The sequence below is a fragment of the Misgurnus anguillicaudatus genome, chromosome 24 (genome assembly GCF_027580225.2).
Source record: "Misgurnus anguillicaudatus chromosome 24, ASM2758022v2, whole genome shotgun sequence".
NCBI lineage: Eukaryota > Metazoa > Chordata > Actinopteri > Cypriniformes > Cobitidae > Misgurnus > Misgurnus anguillicaudatus.
In genome coordinates this window covers 38,489,492-38,510,160 of record NC_073360.2, presented here as the reverse complement: position 1 = coordinate 38,510,160, position 20,669 = coordinate 38,489,492, and the positions used below count along the sequence as shown (strand labels likewise).

Below are 20,669 nucleotides of genomic sequence, written 5' to 3'. Positions count from 1 at the left end.
AATTGCATTATGCATTACTAAATACCCTACTGCTTAAAACCCTTAAAGGGATAGTTCACCCAAAAACTGTCATTTCACCCTTGTGTTGTTTAAACCCTCAGGGGTGGTTTCCCGGACAAGGATTAGCTTAATCCAGGACTAGGCCTTAGTTTAATTAGGAAGTATAACTAGTTTTAACAAATATGCCTTAATAAAAACATTACCTGTGTGCATTTTGAGGCAAAACAAAGAGCCCTGATGTATTTTAAGATATGTCAGTGCAAGTTGTTTTCAGTTTGGACAGCTCTTAAAAATGTTTTAGTCTAGGACTAGTCTAATCCCTGTCCGGGAAACCGCCCCTCAATGTCTTTGCAGACACATTTTTTATTTGGTGTTCATACATCAAACATCACACTGTACAAATGTAGTTTTAATGAACTTGAAAAAAAAAATGTAATCGGAGACTACCATTTTGTTTTTATCACTTTGACTACGACAGCAAATGGTTGCAATAAAACACGTTTTATTAACGCTACAGCAAGGTTAACGTGATAAACAAGTCTTCAATCAGTAGATTGTAAAATGATATGAAACACAAAATGAAAGTTATAAACGCAGACAGCAGGTGGCGGTATTTGGTGGTATATAACTCGTTTCATTGAAAATACACCATTAGATCTTCTGTTCAGCCCTTTCAGAGAGTAACATAAAGAATAATACAGAAACATACTAATGAAAGAAGATCAAAATAAAGCCGATTACACGTTTTTAGAACGCGAAACATGGCGGCCTCCATAGGTTAAAATAAGTATTACATGTTGGGTTTTTTGACGTAAAAACAACATTTAATTTGTTTCTATGAAGGATTTTTAGTAGTTGAAGGATATAAAGTATTAAAAAAATAACAAGGCTTTATAGTCAGGGTACCTTTAACACTTTTAGGTCTTTTTGAAGCTTGAAGAGACGGTCACCATCCACTCCCATTGTAACCAGAAAACCCCAAACCACACTTTTTAAACACTTTTTTTGGGTTTTGAAGAATAAAGACATTGAGGATTAAATGACATAAAGGTGAATAAATAATGACAAAGTTTTCTTTTTTTAAATGAACTATCCCTTTAAACACAGATAATAAAAATAAAACACTTTCTAAATCTTTACATTTACTTCAAGTGTAGTATAGCCAATTATTAAGTGCACAGCTGTATTAAACAAATTTATTATATATAAATGTAAGCAAATAATAAAAACTTGACAGTAAGGGCTACTAAAAATAAAGCAACTCCTCCTCAATAAGCCAAAATAAAACTGTAGTTACTGTATTTCAACAAAGTGGAATTATCTATCAACCTAGAAAATATGAAAAATAATGTATTAAAATGTAACATTTTAAATTATATTAGGTTTTAACTATATATACATACACATTCAAGTAGGGTATAACATAAAAAATATTTTAAAATACAATAAAGATTTTTGTTCATCCTTAGTATCTCCCAGTTGCATGCACATTTAAATAAAATCATAAAAAAGAAAAAACAATAACAATACATGGGGTAAAAGGCAAGGAATAGATACAAATTAAAAAGGAAAGAGACCTATAAATGTCACAGAAGGATGGATTTATTCAGAATTGTTGAAAGTAATGCAAGGACATAACTTATTTGAAGAGTAATCCTTTCAAGGAAAATGTAATTTAATTACAATAATCAGCTACTTAGTAATCCACCAAACACTGAATAAAATAGACTTCAAATAAAAATAGATTTGAGTAAAACCATTGATTTACTATATTTACTAAATACAGAGCTAGACAAGACTGGAGAAGATATAGATTTAAAACAACTATTATAATCCAGCAATTCTTCTCATTTGAAGCAAACACATGATCTGTGTGGTCTGTCCTTGCTCTCAAGTTTTACCAGTTTCCTCACATCAAACATCTACACAAGTTGATGTGTAGAAGCAATAAAACAGCAAATAAAACATTCATGTCCTTCTTGCTTTTAAATGCATTTATTTTTTTCATATAAACAGTCATGGTGTCATATGAAGTGTGACAAACATATTGTAAACCAAAAACAAACAGTGAGCTGTTGCAAAATCATAAAGGCATTAAAGAGTGAGATTGGCACCCAAAAACAAACAAAAAACATAAATCCTCAAGTGTTTTATAAGAATCTGTCTCTGTATGGACTGGATGGGAACACATTCATATGCTGTGTGTGTGCTTGTGATCCGGATACAACATGTCTTCCGAAAACCAAACATATTCTTTGTTAGTGCAACAGCTTAATGCATTTTTTAAAAAGGTTTATTATCATCTCATTAGTAATTTTGCTGCTGAGAAAATATAATTATTAAATATTTTTATTCTAACAAACATATATGGCCAGCAGACACACCAAACCACACACACACATATATACATATAGAGGAAGAGAATGTAAAACCTCACAAATATGACACTCCTGACACTCACCTTTACAGTGTCTTACAAACGTGTGCGCACAGTGTTCAAGTACATGCTATACATAATATAAATATAATGTATAACATCTGTAAAAGAAAATATGTGATTCTTTCCTGTTCTGGCGTCCCACGATCTAAGTGCATTCTGATTGGCTGGTTTACAAAATAGGAAGTGAGTCTCAGTTTGGATCTCCTCCAATTCGATTCCGGCTCTGACCTTTAAGCTTTGATCACAATCAAAGCATTAATAGGCAATAAAAACCTATGATAAAGCTGAACAGTCCGAGTTTTAACAGCACACATCAAGGCGAAGCCTTTCAGAAGCAGCATAATGCTAAACATTAAACGGAGGAGAGAGAGAGAAAAAGCAAAAAACGGTAAAAAAAGACGCATTTTCATCCTAATATCAATGTGTTTCCTTATGTAAATATTACTCGGATCTGTAAATTTTGGCACTTTTCTCCATCTGTTTTTTTTTTACACACACCTGACAAAAGGTGAATACAAAGTTCAAAGTTTAGCCATCAAGCAGGTAGACGACAAATTCGTAGGTGCACATCATGATGGCTGTATTAGGAATCTGTCTGACAAGATGTGTAGTAAGTCCTCTGTAAAGAGCTCGATATCCTTCTTCTCGAAACACCAAGCTGACACTTTGAAAAAATGAGCGATACTTGTTGCCCTCCTCCCGTAGACGGGTACGGATTACTTCTGCAAAACACAAAAGCAAAATGCAAATTCAGTTTTGTAACATTAAACTTAAACATTATCCCAAAGCCCACCCTGTAATTATTTTTTTTAAATGACATAAAATCATCATGCAGTCTTACCGTGTGGATAAGCTATACAGGTGGCGCACGTTTTGGACGTGGCAGCAGCGAGCATCATGCTCACAAAATCAGATGCATCTTTTCCCGCGTCTTCTTTTCCATCCATGTGCGTTGCTGCTTTGGCCTTTAAGAGGCGTCGTTTGAGGGCTTCATAGATAACGAAGTGGATCACAGTCTCGGTGATTCCTGCATATGATGCGGACATACCGCGGTAAAACCCGCGCACGCCGTCCATCCGATACACGTGCCGTATGCACTCATACGTGTTCATCCGCCGCTCCCCGCGTTTCCTGCACACATACACAAAAAAAGGATTTCGTTAAATTCACGAAGTCACAAAACACACCTGCTGTTTCAAACTACAGCACCTACAAGAAATAAAAAACAATTCAGGGCCTTCACACTATGGACGATGACTATTTCTACTGTATTTTCCGGACTATAAGTCACCCTTTTTATAGTTTGGCGGGTCCTGGAACCTAAGTTCAGGTGCGACTTATATGTTAAAATTATTTAATATGAACCAAGAGAAACCACTACCGTCTACAGCCGCGAGAGTTCACTCTATGCTGCTCCTGTACGCTCACCTAAAGGATTATTAGGAACACCTGTTCAATTTCTCATTAGTGCAATGGTGTGGGGGATGTTTTCTTGGCACACTTTAGGCATCGTTTAAATGCCACGGACTACCTGAGCATTGTTTCTAGCCCTGTGACCACCCCATTATGACCACCATGTACTCATCCTCTGATGTCTACTTCCAGCAGGATAATGCACCATGTCACAAAACTCGAATCATTTCAAATTGGTTTCTTGAACATGACAATGCGTTCACTGTACTAAAATGGCCCCCACAGTCACCAGATCTCAACCCAATAGAGCATCTTTGGGATGTGGTGGAACTGGAGCTTCGTGCCCTGGATGTGCATCCCACAAAACTCCATCAACTGCAAGATGCTATCCTATCAATATGGGCCAACATTTGCTTTCAGCACCTTGTTAAATCAATGCCATGTATATTAAGGCAGTTCTGAAGGTGAAAGTGGGTCAAACACAGTATTAGTATGGTGTTCCTCATAATCCTTTAGGTGAGTGTATTTATGTAATTCAATGTATTTAGTGATGTGGAATGACTTCGGGACCTTTTTGAACTTGATTTGACTTGTTGTGTTAATTCAGCCTCTCAGGTATGTTCTGTATGTTATTTTGTATCATGTAAATAACTGTTTATGTTACTTTAACATGTACGGACACCTATTCAGTAACTTGCCTTTCCAGATTAAATGTCTGTTCTTCGGCTTGGATTTTGTACTTACCTGGCATCCAGTTGTAGTCTTGTTTTAATCATCCAAATTGGATTGGTTGCTGTAATGGCCGTGAATCCTGATTGGAGGAACAGAAGACAGATATATAAACTGAAGTTAGATCACATGTACACTTACGTTTAGCTGAAGTGATTAAATAAAACCATCCACTAGGTGGCCAAGCTCCTACTAGGAGTCAAAGACTGTATTTTTATTACAAATAAATCTACAGATGCAACAATAAACATCTGATGAATAAACATCTGAGTGAAGAGATTAGTAAAAATCCACACTCGGAAAAACTCAAATTTTTCTGTTTGTTGGATTAGTGCAAAGTGGCTTTTAAGGTGTATTTGAATGACTTATGGACTTACATTTACAATACATCAATGCTTCGGCAGAGTATTTTTATCCAAAGGAACTTAACAGTTCATTTAATCTATACATTTCTTACTTATAACATGTACACACACAATTCATTTAAAAGGGCGTGTGTACTCTGACGTTCAATACCTTAATCCTATCTTCAGGCTAAATACAGATGACAGGTAAGACCAACACCCAACCCACTGTTATTATAACAAACATTCACGTATACTGTACAGACACACAGTTTGGCAGTATGCACGATCTTCCTTGAGTTGTGAACATTTACTGAAAGGAGATTTTACGAAGTACAAAAGTGAAAGAGAGTGAGATGTACTGGAGGGCATTTACTTTAACAATGCAATCCATGCGTGCTGATGTGTCGCCTGGATCGAGTGAAGACTCTTACCTGCGATCCCGGCTGATGCCATGTGCAGCTGTGTGGAGTTGGCCTCTAACACACCGTTTAATCTCTCTTTGGTGCCGGAATAAGCAGCAAAGTAAATGGCTCTGTAAAGAGAAGAGGAAAAACATTTATATTTACGCATTTGGCGGCTCTTCTATCCAGAGCGACTTACAGTGCATTCAAGGTACATTCTAAGCTAGGAAAAAACAAAAACATAAAATATGATCCAATAGCTTAAAATTAATCTTAAATGCTTCAGAAAAACGTGCTTACACTGGCTGTCTTTAAATGAGTACCATGCTGGTTAGGGTGCTCAGGTTTGATGGTTTTAAATTGGATTTTGAAGTTTAGATACAAAGACCAGCATGACCAGGGCACACTTATAGTTGGGTTCTCTTGGCTCTTTTGGTCCAGACCAAAAAGAAATAATAGTTTTTTTAACACCTTTTATGCCTTTATTTAGATAGCATTGTAGTATAGAGTTGACATGAAAGTGTTGGGTGGGGATAGGGGAGCGGGATCGGCAAAGAACCACAGAGACGGGAATCACGGGATTCGAACTTGGGTCACCGTGAGCGCACCGGTGCTATATGTTGACACACAGACCACGAGGCTGGTTAGCGTTCACACTGGCATTTGTAACTGGCACGGGTCAGCTTTGGACATTTTTTCAACAGATTTGGCAGACTATCCACAGTATTTTTCCAGCGGAAAACTCTTAAAGCTTATAAAATGTTTTAAAGAGTCAAAACAACACCAGGAGTTCCTCTGATATATGTGCAAACTGAGATATAATAAACACTCTTCCTGTGTTAAACATTTTTGGGGTTGCATCTTGTTATCATTTCCTGTTTTTGGTTCATTTGTATCCCTTTGGTCTGTGTTGCATTCACATTTCCGTCAAAACCACACCACAGTTTGTTTGACAGTGGACCGAGACTCACTTTGTTTAGCAGGCTTAGTGGCAATTGTACCAGGTTTTTTATCAAACCAAATCTGTCAAGTGCGAACACACTCTTAAACCAGCCAAGACTAGCAATAGTGAAGGATAAACCCAATGCTGTTTCGGTGTTAAATGCAATGCAGTCAAAAAGTTGGGTGCACCTAACTTTTGTGCTGGTGCACCTAAGAAAAAAGTAAGGCGCACCAGTGCAACCAGTGCAAAAAGTTAGTGTAGAGCCCTCATGGTAACCAAATCTTTGGTATCCCCAGACTACGTATGTGAAGTTTTAGCTTAAAATGCCATATAGATAATTTTCGCAGCGTGTTAAAATTGCCACTTTGTAGGTGTAAGCAAAAATGTGCCGTTTTGGGTGCTTTTTTAAATGCAAATGAGCTGATCTCTGCACTAAATGGCAGTGACGTGGTTGGATAGTGCAGATTAAGGGGCGGTATTATCCTCATCAGACATCATAAGAGGAGCCAAATTTCATTGGAGCTATTTTTTCACATGCTTGTAGAGAAGGGTTTACCAAAACTAAGTTACTGGGTTGATCTTATTCACCTTTTTCTAGGGTTTTAACACCCAATTATAGCACTTAAATATGGACAAAGTCAGATTTTCATGATATGTCCCCTTTAAATCTGAGCTTGTTGTACTGCCCGATTTCTTACTTAGGCCTCATTAAACACTTAATATTAAAAGCGTAAAACATTGGTTTACACTTATGTTAAAATTTTAAACAATACTAAAACATATAAACAAGTCAAATAAAATAAAATAAACAAGTAAAACAAAAAAGTTTTAAGTAGGCTATATCAAAAAGTAGCCCTCCAGATGGTTTTATCCATTGTGGTAGCCCTTGCTCATAAAAAGGTTGGAGACCCCTGATATAGAGGTATGGGTTTAAGTAAGACTATAATTTTTGTATTATTCTGCACAACATTTCTGCCAAATTTCTAATTAAATTTTTACCTGAACCTGAAATCAGACAAACTAACAAAAAGATGCAATTTATCAGATCTTGAATACTTCAAAGAAAACGTTTATATTCATTTTTTTTTAAATAATTAAACAACGACCACCAGCTGTCCCCGTCTAATCTACTTATCCGTGTATATGGGTGATTCTCACAAAACCATTGAAACACCACGGCACTAATGATTTTAGCTTTAAAATGTGTAATATAGTAACATTAAAAAGCATCAGAATTAACACAATACTGTGTTCTACCTTGCACAATGTGTGATTTCAACATAAGAATTTATAATTGTAAATTTTATCTCATTTTCTGCTGAAATTCTCATTACCGCAATGTGTCCGGCTGTGTTTGAACATGCGTTATGTTGTAATTTAATCAAATTAACACAAAAATATTAAGAAAAAAATAAATGGATGTTTTGCTAGACTACTTTACATGACAGAAAAAATATTTACTGAATATTCATGTATAATAATAAAGTGTCCATGCCTGATGTTCTCATCCTCCGCAACACTTTTTGAGAACAGTTTAAGCACACATACAGAATTTTAATAAAGTTTGATTTTGAGTGACCAAGCACATGGACCAGTTACTTCAAGATGGCTACCAGGTAAGATCATTTTTTACAGTTAATTTGAAATATTGTCTTGTCAGAATGCTTACACGACATTTTGATTATCATTACCGCAACAGATGCTTATTAAATGTTAATTTAATCAAATAGAAGCATAATACTTTGATTTTAAATGCATGTGCAGAATCTCCAAATTATGTTCTTTCAGGTTTGTCATGTCATTTTGAAAATATGTCAGTGTTGATGTTTTCTGACTGTTGCGGTAATGAGATTTTTTAGGACTAATTTTTTAAATTATGTTACAAAAAGTGTTAAATGATAAGTAAAAGTTTTTAAATTAATGTTCCCATTTACTCCAGACTTTGTTTTTCAATGTCTGGTGGGAAAAAAAGTAAATTTAAGCAAGTTTTACATTTTCATGCTTGACATTTATAAAACCAAGTTTTCGTGAGAATCACCCATATATACTTATATATTATGTTTTAATTTCCATAAAATTGTAAAAAAAATTTTACCTATTATATAATATATCCTCTATAGAATCAGCTGTCTGGCTCTCTCCTAAGGGGTGTTTCTCCCTCCCTAGGACTTTTCCCGCAGGGTTTTTTCCTAGGTTTTTTTTCAGCCCCTGGGGAGTCTGCTGACATTGCCTAAACTAAGCACCATCTTATATACGTTACACTACGCTCGCTGGTACAGTTAATCTTAACCGTTGTATTTTTCTGCTTATGTTTTATGATTTTTCAGAGTTTTCTCCTGCTTCTATTAATGTAAAGCAATAGAATTGAATTGAAAAAAATTTAAACAGGACAATACTAATGTTTTACATAGTTAAACATGTTTTACACAGCTGGATATGTATTAGTTCAAAAACCAATATTTGATGGAATAACCCTGATTTTTAATCACATCTTTCATGTGTCTATCATGCTTTGTCTTTTACATTGCTGTCAGGTGACTTTATTTGACACCTGAAGTTTGCTTTTGTTGAAATTTAACAGACGCTGGAATGAAATGGTCACAATTCATGTAGAAAAATGATGATTCAATGCAAAACTGGAACTGTCTTTTAATTTTTTCCAGAGCTGTATATATATTGCATTAGATGGTCATCAACATCTACTGATGTAGAAATATTAAAAGGCCAGGCTGTTGTTCAAAAGGAAAATCAGGTTAACCTGCTTTAGTAAAAGGCAAGCTGTGTTCCTGGAAGGTTCTTAAAATAATCTGAACACTTAAAGTTAATACAAAACACATACAAATGAAACCAAGTGATTGACATATGAGCGTCTTTGTGTGTTCACGCCATGCCCTGTGCATTTGTAGCTTTTCTGGTTTTGCATAATTGCATAAGTCAGACTGTTTTCACATATACAGTGTCATGTGAACTGGATCATATATAATATATCAATGGATGCAAACTAACCGTGAAGGAGCGACTCCAATTAGATTGGGCCCCAGGCCCCTGAATAATGAACGGGGACCTTCCTTCTCAAGAATAAACCTGATAAGAGAGAAAAAGAGAGAGTTAGACATAACAAAAACTAGCATGGGAAATCAGTCAATATGAAAGAATCACAGCCAAAACGAGTCGTGTTTATTTAGCAACATTTATACATGATGCACAAACATTTCAAAAAAGACACAAATACAAATGTTCATTGTTCAAGATTATGGCCATCAGCTAATGTTTGAAGTTGAATTTATTAATGTTTATGTGAATGAACATGCACTAAGATTAATAATAATAGATGTATTGTCAGTTCCGAATAACTACTAGCTAATGTAAAAGGAAAATAGTGGGTGTGGCTTTGTTTTCCACTGTCAATTGATTGGATATAAAAATAGGCATTTTATTCAGAAATGAAACTCGCACATCTGGCTCAAAATGTGTTGTAAAAAGTTAAATGGTTTAATGGGAAAATCAATTAAAATCGTTAAACAGAAATGAAACTCGCAGCACCCTGACAATTCGCCCCAGGGGCTCACGCCCAAGATGTCTAGCCGACGTCATAAAAGAATGATCACCACAAGTATGTACATTGTTCAGATTAGACTTTACCAGAGCACATGAATTAAAAAAAGAGACGCATGGATAAATGGTTTATAATGAATAGAATACAAGAATTGTCCGTTTTTATTTCATGGGGACTCTTACAGGCACCGCCAAATTTTTGTAACTGTGCATACTTTTTACACATAGGTCACACATGCACGTACAGGATAATCTAGTATGTACCCCAGGAGGTGCATTGCATTTTGTCACAATGCACATGCGTCGAGCGTCTGCATACACATACAAAATAAGCTATGCTTGAACTAAACTATGCACATGCCCCCCCATGCCACCTTTTTTAGCCAAATGGATTTTGCAAGCAACCTCCAAATCGAAGAAGCATCCATTCATCTTTTACTTGTCTTTCTATTTGTTTAACTCATTCCCCGACAGACATTTGTTGAAAAGTTGCACGCCAGCATTTTTTGTGATTTTCACAAAATTCTTCTTAAAATATATAAACATACAAATATATCAAATGAAAGGACAGACCCTCTGCTTTCAAACAAACAATAAACAAACAAAACAGGGAAAAAAAAGTTTAATCCTACACTGAAAAAAATTATTAATTCAATTTACTCCATTTTTTAAGGTAAGTGGTTGCAATCAATTTATTTAAGTTACATTTAAACAAAAAAAATAGTAGGGCTGGGCATAGATGAATCTAGATTAATCTCATACAAAATAAAAGTAATTTTTTGCATAACATAAGTTTGTGCTGTGTGTAATTATTATGTGTGTATATATATATATATATATATATATATATATATATATATATATATATATATATATATATATATATATATATATATATATATATATATATATATACAAACGCATTCATGTATTTATTTAAAAAACATTTACATGTGTACATTTATTTATTTTTATAAATTCTATATTATAAATAAATAAAAAAATATATATAAATGAAACATTTCTGTATATATATATATATATATATGTATATGTATGTGTGTGTGTTTAAATATACATAATATTTACACAGAGCACAAACTCATATATTATGCAAAAAATTTCTTTTATTTTGTATAAGATTAATCTAGATTCATCTATGCCCAGCCCTAAAAATTTGTAAAATAAAATAAAAAAACTTTTGTTTAAATGTAGCTTAAATAAATTGATGGCAACCACTTACCTTAAAAAATTTATTAAATTGAATGAATTATTTTTTTCTGTGTATCTATATTTTTCTCTGCTTATCACGTGAGTATTGCTTATGTCATTTTCATTGTTTACATACTTTACGGATTTAAAATTACATTTATTTTGTAACATAATGCAGTTATTGTGCAAATGCATTAATTGCACACTTGAACAAGTCATTAAACAAAACATAAATAAACAAAAAATGCTATTCAGATGAAAATATAATGCCAATGTGTCATTATTCTGATTGGAGTATTTGATATGGCTGGGAAAAAAATTGATTTTTCGATTAATAGTTTTTTTCCTCATATTTATTTCCGCAAACATTGAATGTACACTGAAAAAAATGATTCATTGAATTTAATAAATTTTTTTTAAGGTAAGTGGTTGCAAACAATTTATTTAAGCTTCATTTAAACAAAAGCATTATATTTTATTTTACTTTACTAATCTTTTTTGTTTAAATGTAACTTAAATAAATTGATTGCAACCACTTACCTTAAAAAAATTGATTAAATTCAATGAATCATTTTTTCAGTGTAAGATTACGTTAATTACTAGTCTTCTCCACTAGACTGTTATGACTTTTTCAGCATACATTTTTCCTCCTCAAATTGCATTGTATTTAACATAATTGTAAGCATTTGAAAAATAGAGATGGGTTCTGTTTTAATGTACCCAAGTGTACCTAAAATAAAAGAGTTTAATATACAGGTTTATGGCTCTTAATTTCTTTTAATTAATTACCCTTGTAAACTTAAGTTCACAGTTCTTTTTTTATAAATATAGAATTTGTATTAAATCTATATTCATTGAGTTGAATTGAGAATCGAAATCGAATCGAGTTGATAGCTTGTGAATTGAAATCGAATCGATTTGAAACATCTGAATCGATACCCAGCCCTAGTATTTAATATAAAAGTTAGTCAACACATTTATTTTGGTGTTTTTTTACATGAAGGCAGGGGGGCTCAGATTGTGAAAGTGGCAAAAATATTGGTGCACGCCCCTGATGCTTTGCAAGGCTGTGCATACACTTGCGTACACGTAAAAAAGTTAAAATTACTTTTAGCTGATACATTTTCTCACCATTGGCAGGTGTGGCAAACATTTCATTTCAGGCCCTGCTGTATATATTGTGATAGATGATCGGATACGAGAAACCCTGATATCCTTGTGGGACACACCTCAAAAAGACTTGCTCTAACAAACAAATCTAAATTCTTGTAAGACACTTATAAAGCCCTTAAACACATATAATATCTAATCTTAAAAGGGTGTGAGATTTAACTGCCAATCAATGACAGAAAAATAAAATTTAATAAAGGAGAAAGAATTATAAAGTTTTACGTTCCATGTGAAACACGTACCAAGCTTTGTCATGTCACTATGACTGTGTTATACACAAAGGGTGTCGTCTCGAGTTATGTTTTCTTTTCAAAACAATGAACAGGCGGTGATTGTCTAAAAGGTAAAAGAAACTTGGATACAAGTCATAATAGGCTTGGGCTCTATATACTTTCGTTATATCGAAAATAACTCTTGTTTCACAGAAGATAGGAAGTCATGTTACTTTTTGGGGACAAAAGACGAGACAAAATAAGTTAATTTTAGAAAAATAAAGCTAAAAATTTAATACTGTCTGATCTAAACTGTGATTACTATTCTTAAATGAGTAGTCCACTTTAAAGATGGGGCCCATTGACTTACCATAGTATCCTTTTCCTACTATAAAAAGTCAATGGACCCCATCTTTAAAGTGGACTACTCCTTTAAGGTCAGATCATGATAGGTAGGTAGGATGGCGATATATAACCCGAGTTAAGCTAAGGACAGATGTAGGACGGTGATATTATATAACCTGAGTTAACCTATGTGGACCAGGTTTCTGTAAGCCAGTAAGCCAAACAAACCAACTACACACACACTTCAATTTGAAGCCAAACCCCAGAACTCAAATTTTCAGCGTGAAGGCGGCGATTGGTCGGGTAAGGGGGAGTGGAAACGATTGAGAAGAGATTCTTTATATAAAAACAAAGAAAGCATTGAAAGAAAATGTCACAGTCAGAATTTCAGTAATACGCATCTTATACACATCAAAACAACAAGCTAACTAAAATACAACTGGTAGTTATAGCAAACCAATGAGCGTCATTTCTCTTTTGCCCTTTAACTATATTTATTTTTATTTGGTGGCGTAAGACCACACAATGTTCAGGGATACAACAAGCGGCTTATCGTCTGGGAGGGACCACAAACCATAGTACAAATGTTTACAAAACACAAGACAGAGCCAAGATTCACACAAATCAGACATAACATGAACTAAACATAACTGCCCCATTCCATTCATGGGTGTTGTCTTTAAAATAATTAGAAAGCAACATGGTGCACCTAAACAGATAAGTAAATATCACCATCTAAACTAAAACTCATTATAGACATCTGTGTTTGCTGTTTTTAAATGTCTTCAGGGTAAATAAACTCATCTGTGAGTGACAGACATGATGTACAAGATGATGATGTGCATACCTGAGGTAGTGAAGGGGTCCCGGAGGGGCCATACGTGCCATACCGGCTCCATTAACTGTACTCAGAGAAATACAGAACGCCACAGAAGACGACTGAAGTCTCGTCTTTACCACCTCCAATGGGCACGTCAGGATCGCACCTACTGTGCCTCCACATCTGAAACACACAGAGAGAGAGAGTCAAATAATCATTGTGTTTTTAAATTTTAGGCTACATTAAATGTGTATTTAAGTGATTAAAGGTACCAATAAATTAATTTCCCATGATTAAAATGTACTTATTAAATAACGCATATTTTAATTAGGCTGTGGTTGTTCTGCTTATGTCAACGAAATGAGTATGTCTGAAATACTGCACACACAGACATACTATAAGGCCGGTTTCAGCAAAAACAACATAAACAAACGGCTTTCGTGGAACAAAGGTAACTTCTGGTAAACTTTCGCAAAGAATCAATAACAACAAAGTAATTTTAGAGTCGTTTATTTCTGATAACAAGCTAAGTAAATAACAAGTAGATTACCTCCAAATTATCATAGCTAAAGCTTATCAAAAACTACACTGAGCTATATAACATATACAATGTTAACTACAGAACTACAGGAAACCAAAACATGTTATTTGTTACGAGGTATTTGAGGTATTTTAAAGGTCCCGTTCTTTCGGTGTTTTTGAAGCTTTGATTGTGTTAACATTGCGCAATATAACATGTGTTCATGTTTCACGTGTAAAAAAACACGATATTTTTCACACAATTTACTTATCTGTACAGCGCTGTTTTTACTGTCCTAAAACGTGCTGATGTCTTACTTAGGGATGCACAATATATCGGCCGACATATCGTTATCGGCCGATAACTGCTTATTTTTAATATTATCGGTTATCGGTCTGATAGCAAAATTAGGCCGATAAATGAAAGCTGATAAATTATGGATTATTTTGGTTTGTTGAACCACTTCACTTGTTCATTTCTGGCCATGTGGAGTTTTGATTGGTGCTTTCTGTGACATAGCACGAAGATGACACATGTTGCAGGCTTAAGAAGAGTATACTAGTCTAGCGCAAAGACAAGATGTCCGCGTTCTGGGAGTTTTTCATTGTGAAATTAATACGAATATTTATCGGCCTATATATATATCGGTTATTGGCCCCCAAATATAAATATAGTGTGTTGTGATTCGATAGCAGCTTAGCTTGCCGTTAGCTTAGCTGGCGACTGACGTATTACTGTGGGCGGAGTTTAGACAAAAAACTTCTGGTGACGTCATTAAAGCAGGAAGTAGAGGGCTGTAGTCCAAACCGCCATTCGCTGTAGGCTTTGAAAGGGGACTTCTGTTAAAGAAAATAAATTGCTTGGCAGTGAACTTTAAGCTTTATCATTTTACAGGTATTATTTATTCTAATATAGCAACATTACAAACTAACTAGGGTTTAAAAAAATGGGATCAGAAAAAAACGTGACGTTTAAGTTCAGTTTAGCCACTAGCCAGACTATTAAACAAACAAAGACCGGAAGTTATAGTAAGTTCTGGCCAGAAGTGTAACCGCGACAAATTTCCGTGCGTCTGATGAAATGTCTATATAACATACTGTTTTAATGATAAAGCTGTAAATCTAATTCAGTGCAAACTGTCACAGTACGCGATTTCAGACGGAGTGCTTGTGCCCAAGTCTTTCTAAAAAAGACAAAATATGAAGTTTTGTGTGTTTTTATCACTTTTTTCTATCGTTTTTTCTGATTTACATTTTTCTGATTTTTGCCATGAGCACTCCTATGTGCCTTTAGTTCAACACCAAACACAGAATAAACGCGGTTAAAGGCATTTTTATCCGTATGTGATGGTTAGCGTACAGTGCGCATGGCGCAATTTTAATCATCAGAAGAATTTGCACGAATTGTACGCGCACTGTCAGATTTTTGAAAGATTGTACGTAGATTGTACACAGAGTTGCGCATGCGTGCACAGGAGTATGTAGGCAATGAGAAGTATTGCAATTTGTCACAATGCATGTGTTGGTACATTCACACGGAGAAAAAGCGTTAACGCTTGACAGAAGGCTTGTCTGAAGCATGGCCAACAGCCAATCACAATGGCCGCAACACATGCTGGGATCATGCATAAACATAATTGGCTGGCTCGAACTAGGTTATTTGGTAGGGGTGCACCGATAAATGCCGATATACCCTAATAATACATGGGCGATAACTATTCTGAATCGCACAGCCGATATTATTCACAGCTATTTCATGAACTACGGCTTTTGATTAGCAAGTCCTTATCAATTCTGAAATCAATGTTAGTTTGAGTAGTTTATAACATGCATTAAGCAACACTCGTCAAACATAATTATTAAACGTATTCTTTATTATCATGAAAATACCTGAAAAGGTTTGAAGAACAGCAATATAAATGTATCCTTAAGCCAGTCCATGAAGCTGCGTGTCATAGTTGCGTGTGTCTGGTTCTTCGTCTACAGCGCATATTGAGATTCTGCACAAGAGCGCCCTCTGGCTTTTGGATGTAGCGGCATTTCACCGTAATTTATTGAGAAGCATAGCAAGCATCATCGGCTGATATATCGGTGCAGCCCTATTATTTGGATAAGGCGGTCTGATTGGCTGACACACCAATTGGCGCTTGATAAACGTTCAACTTCTGCCGCAAGCAACAGCAGTGACGCGACGTTAACAGATCCACAATTCAGTTCAGCAACGCGTGACTTCATGTCAGCGTCAAATGAACTATGCTTTGCAAGGTAAAAAAACAGACTATAACCAAGGCTAAACAGAGTTTAACTTCAATGCGAAAGGTGAATTAATGTTTAAACTCGTGCCTGCAGATCTGCGTTAACAAACATGATATTTCCATACATCTCTCACATGCCAAGTATTGTTAGAAGGGATCTGATAAAAAACCTGATACGACACAAACTACAAACCACATAATGAAAACTTGGACGAGTTGTAAATAAAACGAGGAAACTTTAACGACAAAATTTTTTGACTTAGTTTGTAGTGATAATAAGACATAAATTAAAATAAAATATAATTTCAATGAGAAAACGAAACAAACTGTATTCAACATTCATGTTAAACAGGCACTTCACTTGTAGCTTCTACTTATAAAATCCAAAGTCGACGAATGTGACGACTCATGGGTCTATTTTTAAATCTGTAACCACTGAGGACAGATATTTACAGGACAGGCTACAAAATCACCAGCAGTGAATCCAAACCGGATGAATCAGCACCTGTAACAGTATAGTGCCACAAAACCACAACCCTCATCCAAAACTAGATGATCACAAATGTAATAGTCAACGTCTGATTTAAGAATAATGACTCTTTGTTACAATAAACAACTTGAGGGTTTGGTGCACATAGACTGTGATATAAATATCTGTGTGGCTTAATTCAAGATCTTTTGGGATTCTGGAACTAAATTATATTTACTCACCACAAACCACATTACCATATATACACAAGTCTTTCTAAGAAATGTGCTGCACATGTCTGTTCTCATACTACAGAGACTTGAATAACATAGTTGTGTTTAAGTAACGTCAATCATCAGCTATGATTGACAGCTGTCAGTTCCTGTCTTGCGTCAGATTAACTTCAAATAGCCAATCAAATCTTCGGACGTCTTTAACTGCGTGCTTGTATTATAACTGGGTGATTCTCACGAAATCATTGAAACACCACGGCACTAATGATTTTAGCTTTAAAATGTGTAATATAGTAACATTAAAAAGCATCAGAATTAACACAATACTGTGTTCTACCTTGTACAATGTGTGATTTCAACATAAGAATTTATAATTGTACATTTTATCTCATTTTCTGCTGAAATTCTCATTACCGCAATGTGTCCGGCTGTGTTTGAACATGCGTTATGTTGTAATAAATAGGAAAATTATGTGTCCATGCCTGATGTTCTCATCCTCCGCAACACTTTTTGAGAACAGTTTAAGCACACATACAGAATTTTAATAAAGTTTGATTTTGAGTGACCAAGCACATGGACCAGTTACTTCAAGATGGCTACCAGGTAAGATCATTTTTTACAGTTATTTGAAATATTGTCTTGTCAGAATGCTTACACGACATTTTGATTATCATTACCGCAACAGATGCTTATTAAATGTTAATTTAATTAATAGAAGCATAATACTTTGATTTTAAATGCATGTGCAGAATCTCCAAATTATGTTCTTTCAGGTTTGTCATGTCATTTTGAAAATATGTCAGTGTTAATGTTTTCTGACTGTTGCGGTAATGAGATTTTTTAGGACTAATTTTTAAAATTATGTCACAAAAAGTGTTAAATGATAAGTAAAAGTTTTTAAATTAATGTTCCCATTTACTCCAGACTTTGTTTTTCAATGTCTAGTGGGAAAAAAGTAAATTTAAGCAATTTTTACATTTTCATGCTTGACATTTTTAAAACCAAGTTTTCGTGAGAATCACCCAGCTGCATTTTGCGAAAATTAATTTATATAACATTTTCACAATACGTTTAAAATGTGTACTATACCTTTATTTTGTGTGTGTGTGTGTGTTACGACGTTACATTAATTTCTGGAACTTAAAATGAATCATAAAGTTTTGCACAAACATTAATAAGATGCAATTAAAGCAAACGAGATGAAGCAGAATACTAAGAAATTCATGCAACTGTCTCTTAATGATACCTTTTAGTCATATACTTGAGCTGATCCTGTACTGTAAAGCATAATATGTTAAGTAAGTTACAGTAACTGTTAGTCTTACCCTCCAGCAAACAGATGCACCAGTGTGTCTCTCTGGCTCATCTCGGCTCATTCTCTCCAGGTTCCACCAAACCGGGCAGATGTGTTTTTGTCAATGTCCTTGTGGATATCATGCGTGTGAGTTCAGCGGGATATAACAGACAGTCTGTCCGACCTCGGTACGTCTTAGTACCGCCACACCTTCGACAATCCACCTCCGATAAAAGTTTCGTCTTCGACAGTTGAACTGAAGTGAATCCGTGGCTAAAACCTCCTCACGTATCAGTGGTGCAGATCAATATTCAGGTGGAAGTTTATCAGAAGTTAAAATTGGAAACGAAAACACACGCTTGCCCCGTACGCGGTTCACCTTCATTTACACAAGCGCACACTCTTCTGGGTCGTGAACGCGGTCAAGGTTCACGGTCTACGGACCAATCAGAGGACGCATAATAAAAGTCCCATTGGTCGAGAGTTTAGAGCCCGCCCCCTCACGTATTGTTCACGTGATGAGCGCTCGACTCAAAGGATTGAGCGCGTGTGCACACTACACGAGCTATGAGAGAAGTTGATCTCTAAATTTTTTGACAAGGCCCAAACGTCCACAATAATATTTAAAAGCCCCCGTTCATAATTTCTATCCGATAAAAATTATAGAGCTTGGCATAACTAAATATATATATATTTTTATTATGTATAATATACGTAACATATATATTTTGAAAGCGCTCAAAGTTTGTTCAGGACCCCTGGTTAACCAATATCACGCAAATACGTGACACAGACAGAAAACGTGACATGCTCACGTTCAAACGCGACAAAACGTGACATCCCCACGCCGGTCCACACGCGAAACAGTCACGTATCTGCGCGATATAGGGTTGGGTTAACACAGTTTTTCCTCAGTTGCTTTGTGGAGCACTTCTTATATCAGAAATAATTTTTTTTAAAACACTTTTGTTCAACCTCCACATCATCAAGTCAGTTGTGCACAACATAAAAGCAAAACCTCGTTGTTTTGGACAAATTGCAACTGTTTTGATACAATCTTGCCGTTGATTTATGTACAATTGTCTGCAGTTCATTAGAATTGACATTTTTATCAAAATACATTATACAACTTTATAGTCTTACACCTAAACATTTAGGAATTAGTTCATTGTATAATGCATGTCATGCAAAATTGTTGACCTTTATACCATGATCTGTAACTGTAAGCATGTTTTTATAGATTTTTTAAAAAGTCTTTTGTAAATGTGAACTGAATTGATAGATTACTGTCAAGTAAATCTTAACATTTTGAGCTACAGAAAATGTGACATTTCTTATATTGTACAGTAAACTTTTCTAATTTTGTAATTTTTATTTGTACTGTAAAATAATAAATTTTTAATATCACAATGTGTGTAAGTTGTTTACATAAAAAGGTGAAAATATGAATTTGTTTATAGTTTATATCAGAAAATACTGACACATATAATTGTGTACACTTGTAATATTGACAACATAGCTAAACATTTTGACTGTCTTGTATATAAACAATGACACTTACTTTTGAGAGATGAACTAAGGATTTTCAACAAGTTACACGCTTTTGCATGACATCCATGATGTTGTACAGTTTGTATGAATTTTTCTAAGAAATGCACAAATTGTTTTGCAAATTTTAATGATGTTTCGAGAAGTGCTCCAAAGCCACTGAAAAAAACTTTAAATGCTTTCTCACATTTACATTTTTAATTACATTCAAATAGAACACAAAAATGACTTCAAATGTGTTATCGCATGCGTCAGTCTAGTTTTAAATTTTCAAAGAATATTAAAATATCATAAATATATTTTTAATGTATGACAGGAATGATTTAGTTTTTCGTGTAAGACGCTTGTGATCTCAGACCTCAGTGGTCTTGTTTTGTTTGGCCTCAAACACGGGTGAAATTGTGTCATTAAAAACAGAAACGTTGGAGGCGTACTTTGAGAGCAAACAATACCTTAGCTTACAAAACACACTTTGTTTTCCAAAACAAATGTAATGTATAGTTTACAGTTTTTCTCATTTGCTTTGCAGCATTTCTTTCTTAAAATGTAAAAAACAAGTGGATTTCTCAGAACAATTCATACAAACAGAACATCAAGGAAAAAATGCAAAAGCCTGTAACTTTTAAATTCTTAGTTTATCTCTCCAAGGAAATTTTAATGTTAGTGAACATGTCAATCAAAATGACAAATTCTTATGTCATTGTTAATTAACAAGATAAGTCAAAATGTTTAGCCATGTTGTCATAACAAGAGCACAGAATTAT

General features: G+C 34.7%; 1 protein-coding gene across 1 annotated transcript; it reads right to left on the bottom strand.

The window, feature by feature from the left end:
- Positions 1-1,976: 1,976 nt before the first annotated feature.
- Positions 1,977-18,784, bottom strand: slc25a36b (solute carrier family 25 member 36b). Its single transcript, XM_055197412.2, has 7 exons — positions 18,389-18,784; positions 13,615-13,770; positions 9,280-9,357; positions 5,361-5,461; positions 4,598-4,664; positions 3,282-3,571; positions 1,977-3,162 (listed from the first exon to the last, which is right to left on the bottom strand). The coding sequence occupies exons 1-7, from the start codon at positions 18,427-18,429 to the stop codon at positions 2,969-2,971; spliced, it is 927 nt and encodes a 308-aa protein (XP_055053387.1). The 5' UTR covers positions 18,430-18,784; the 3' UTR covers positions 1,977-2,968.
- Positions 18,785-20,669: the final 1,885 nt, after the last annotated feature.

Bases quoted from the DNA above. Each gene is read 5' to 3' on its own strand.
- slc25a36b (XM_055197412.2), bottom strand. From the start codon at position 18,429: ATGAGCCAGAGAGACACACTGGTGCATCTGTTTGCTGGAGG. The intron at 3,572-4,597 runs GTAAGTACAAAA...GTATGTGTGCAG, and splicing joins AGACTACAACTGGATGCCAG to GAAACGCGGGGAGCGGCGGA. The intron at 3,163-3,281 runs GTAAGACTGCAT...TGTGTTTTGCAG, and splicing joins CTGTATAGCTTATCCACACG to AAGTAATCCGTACCCGTCTA.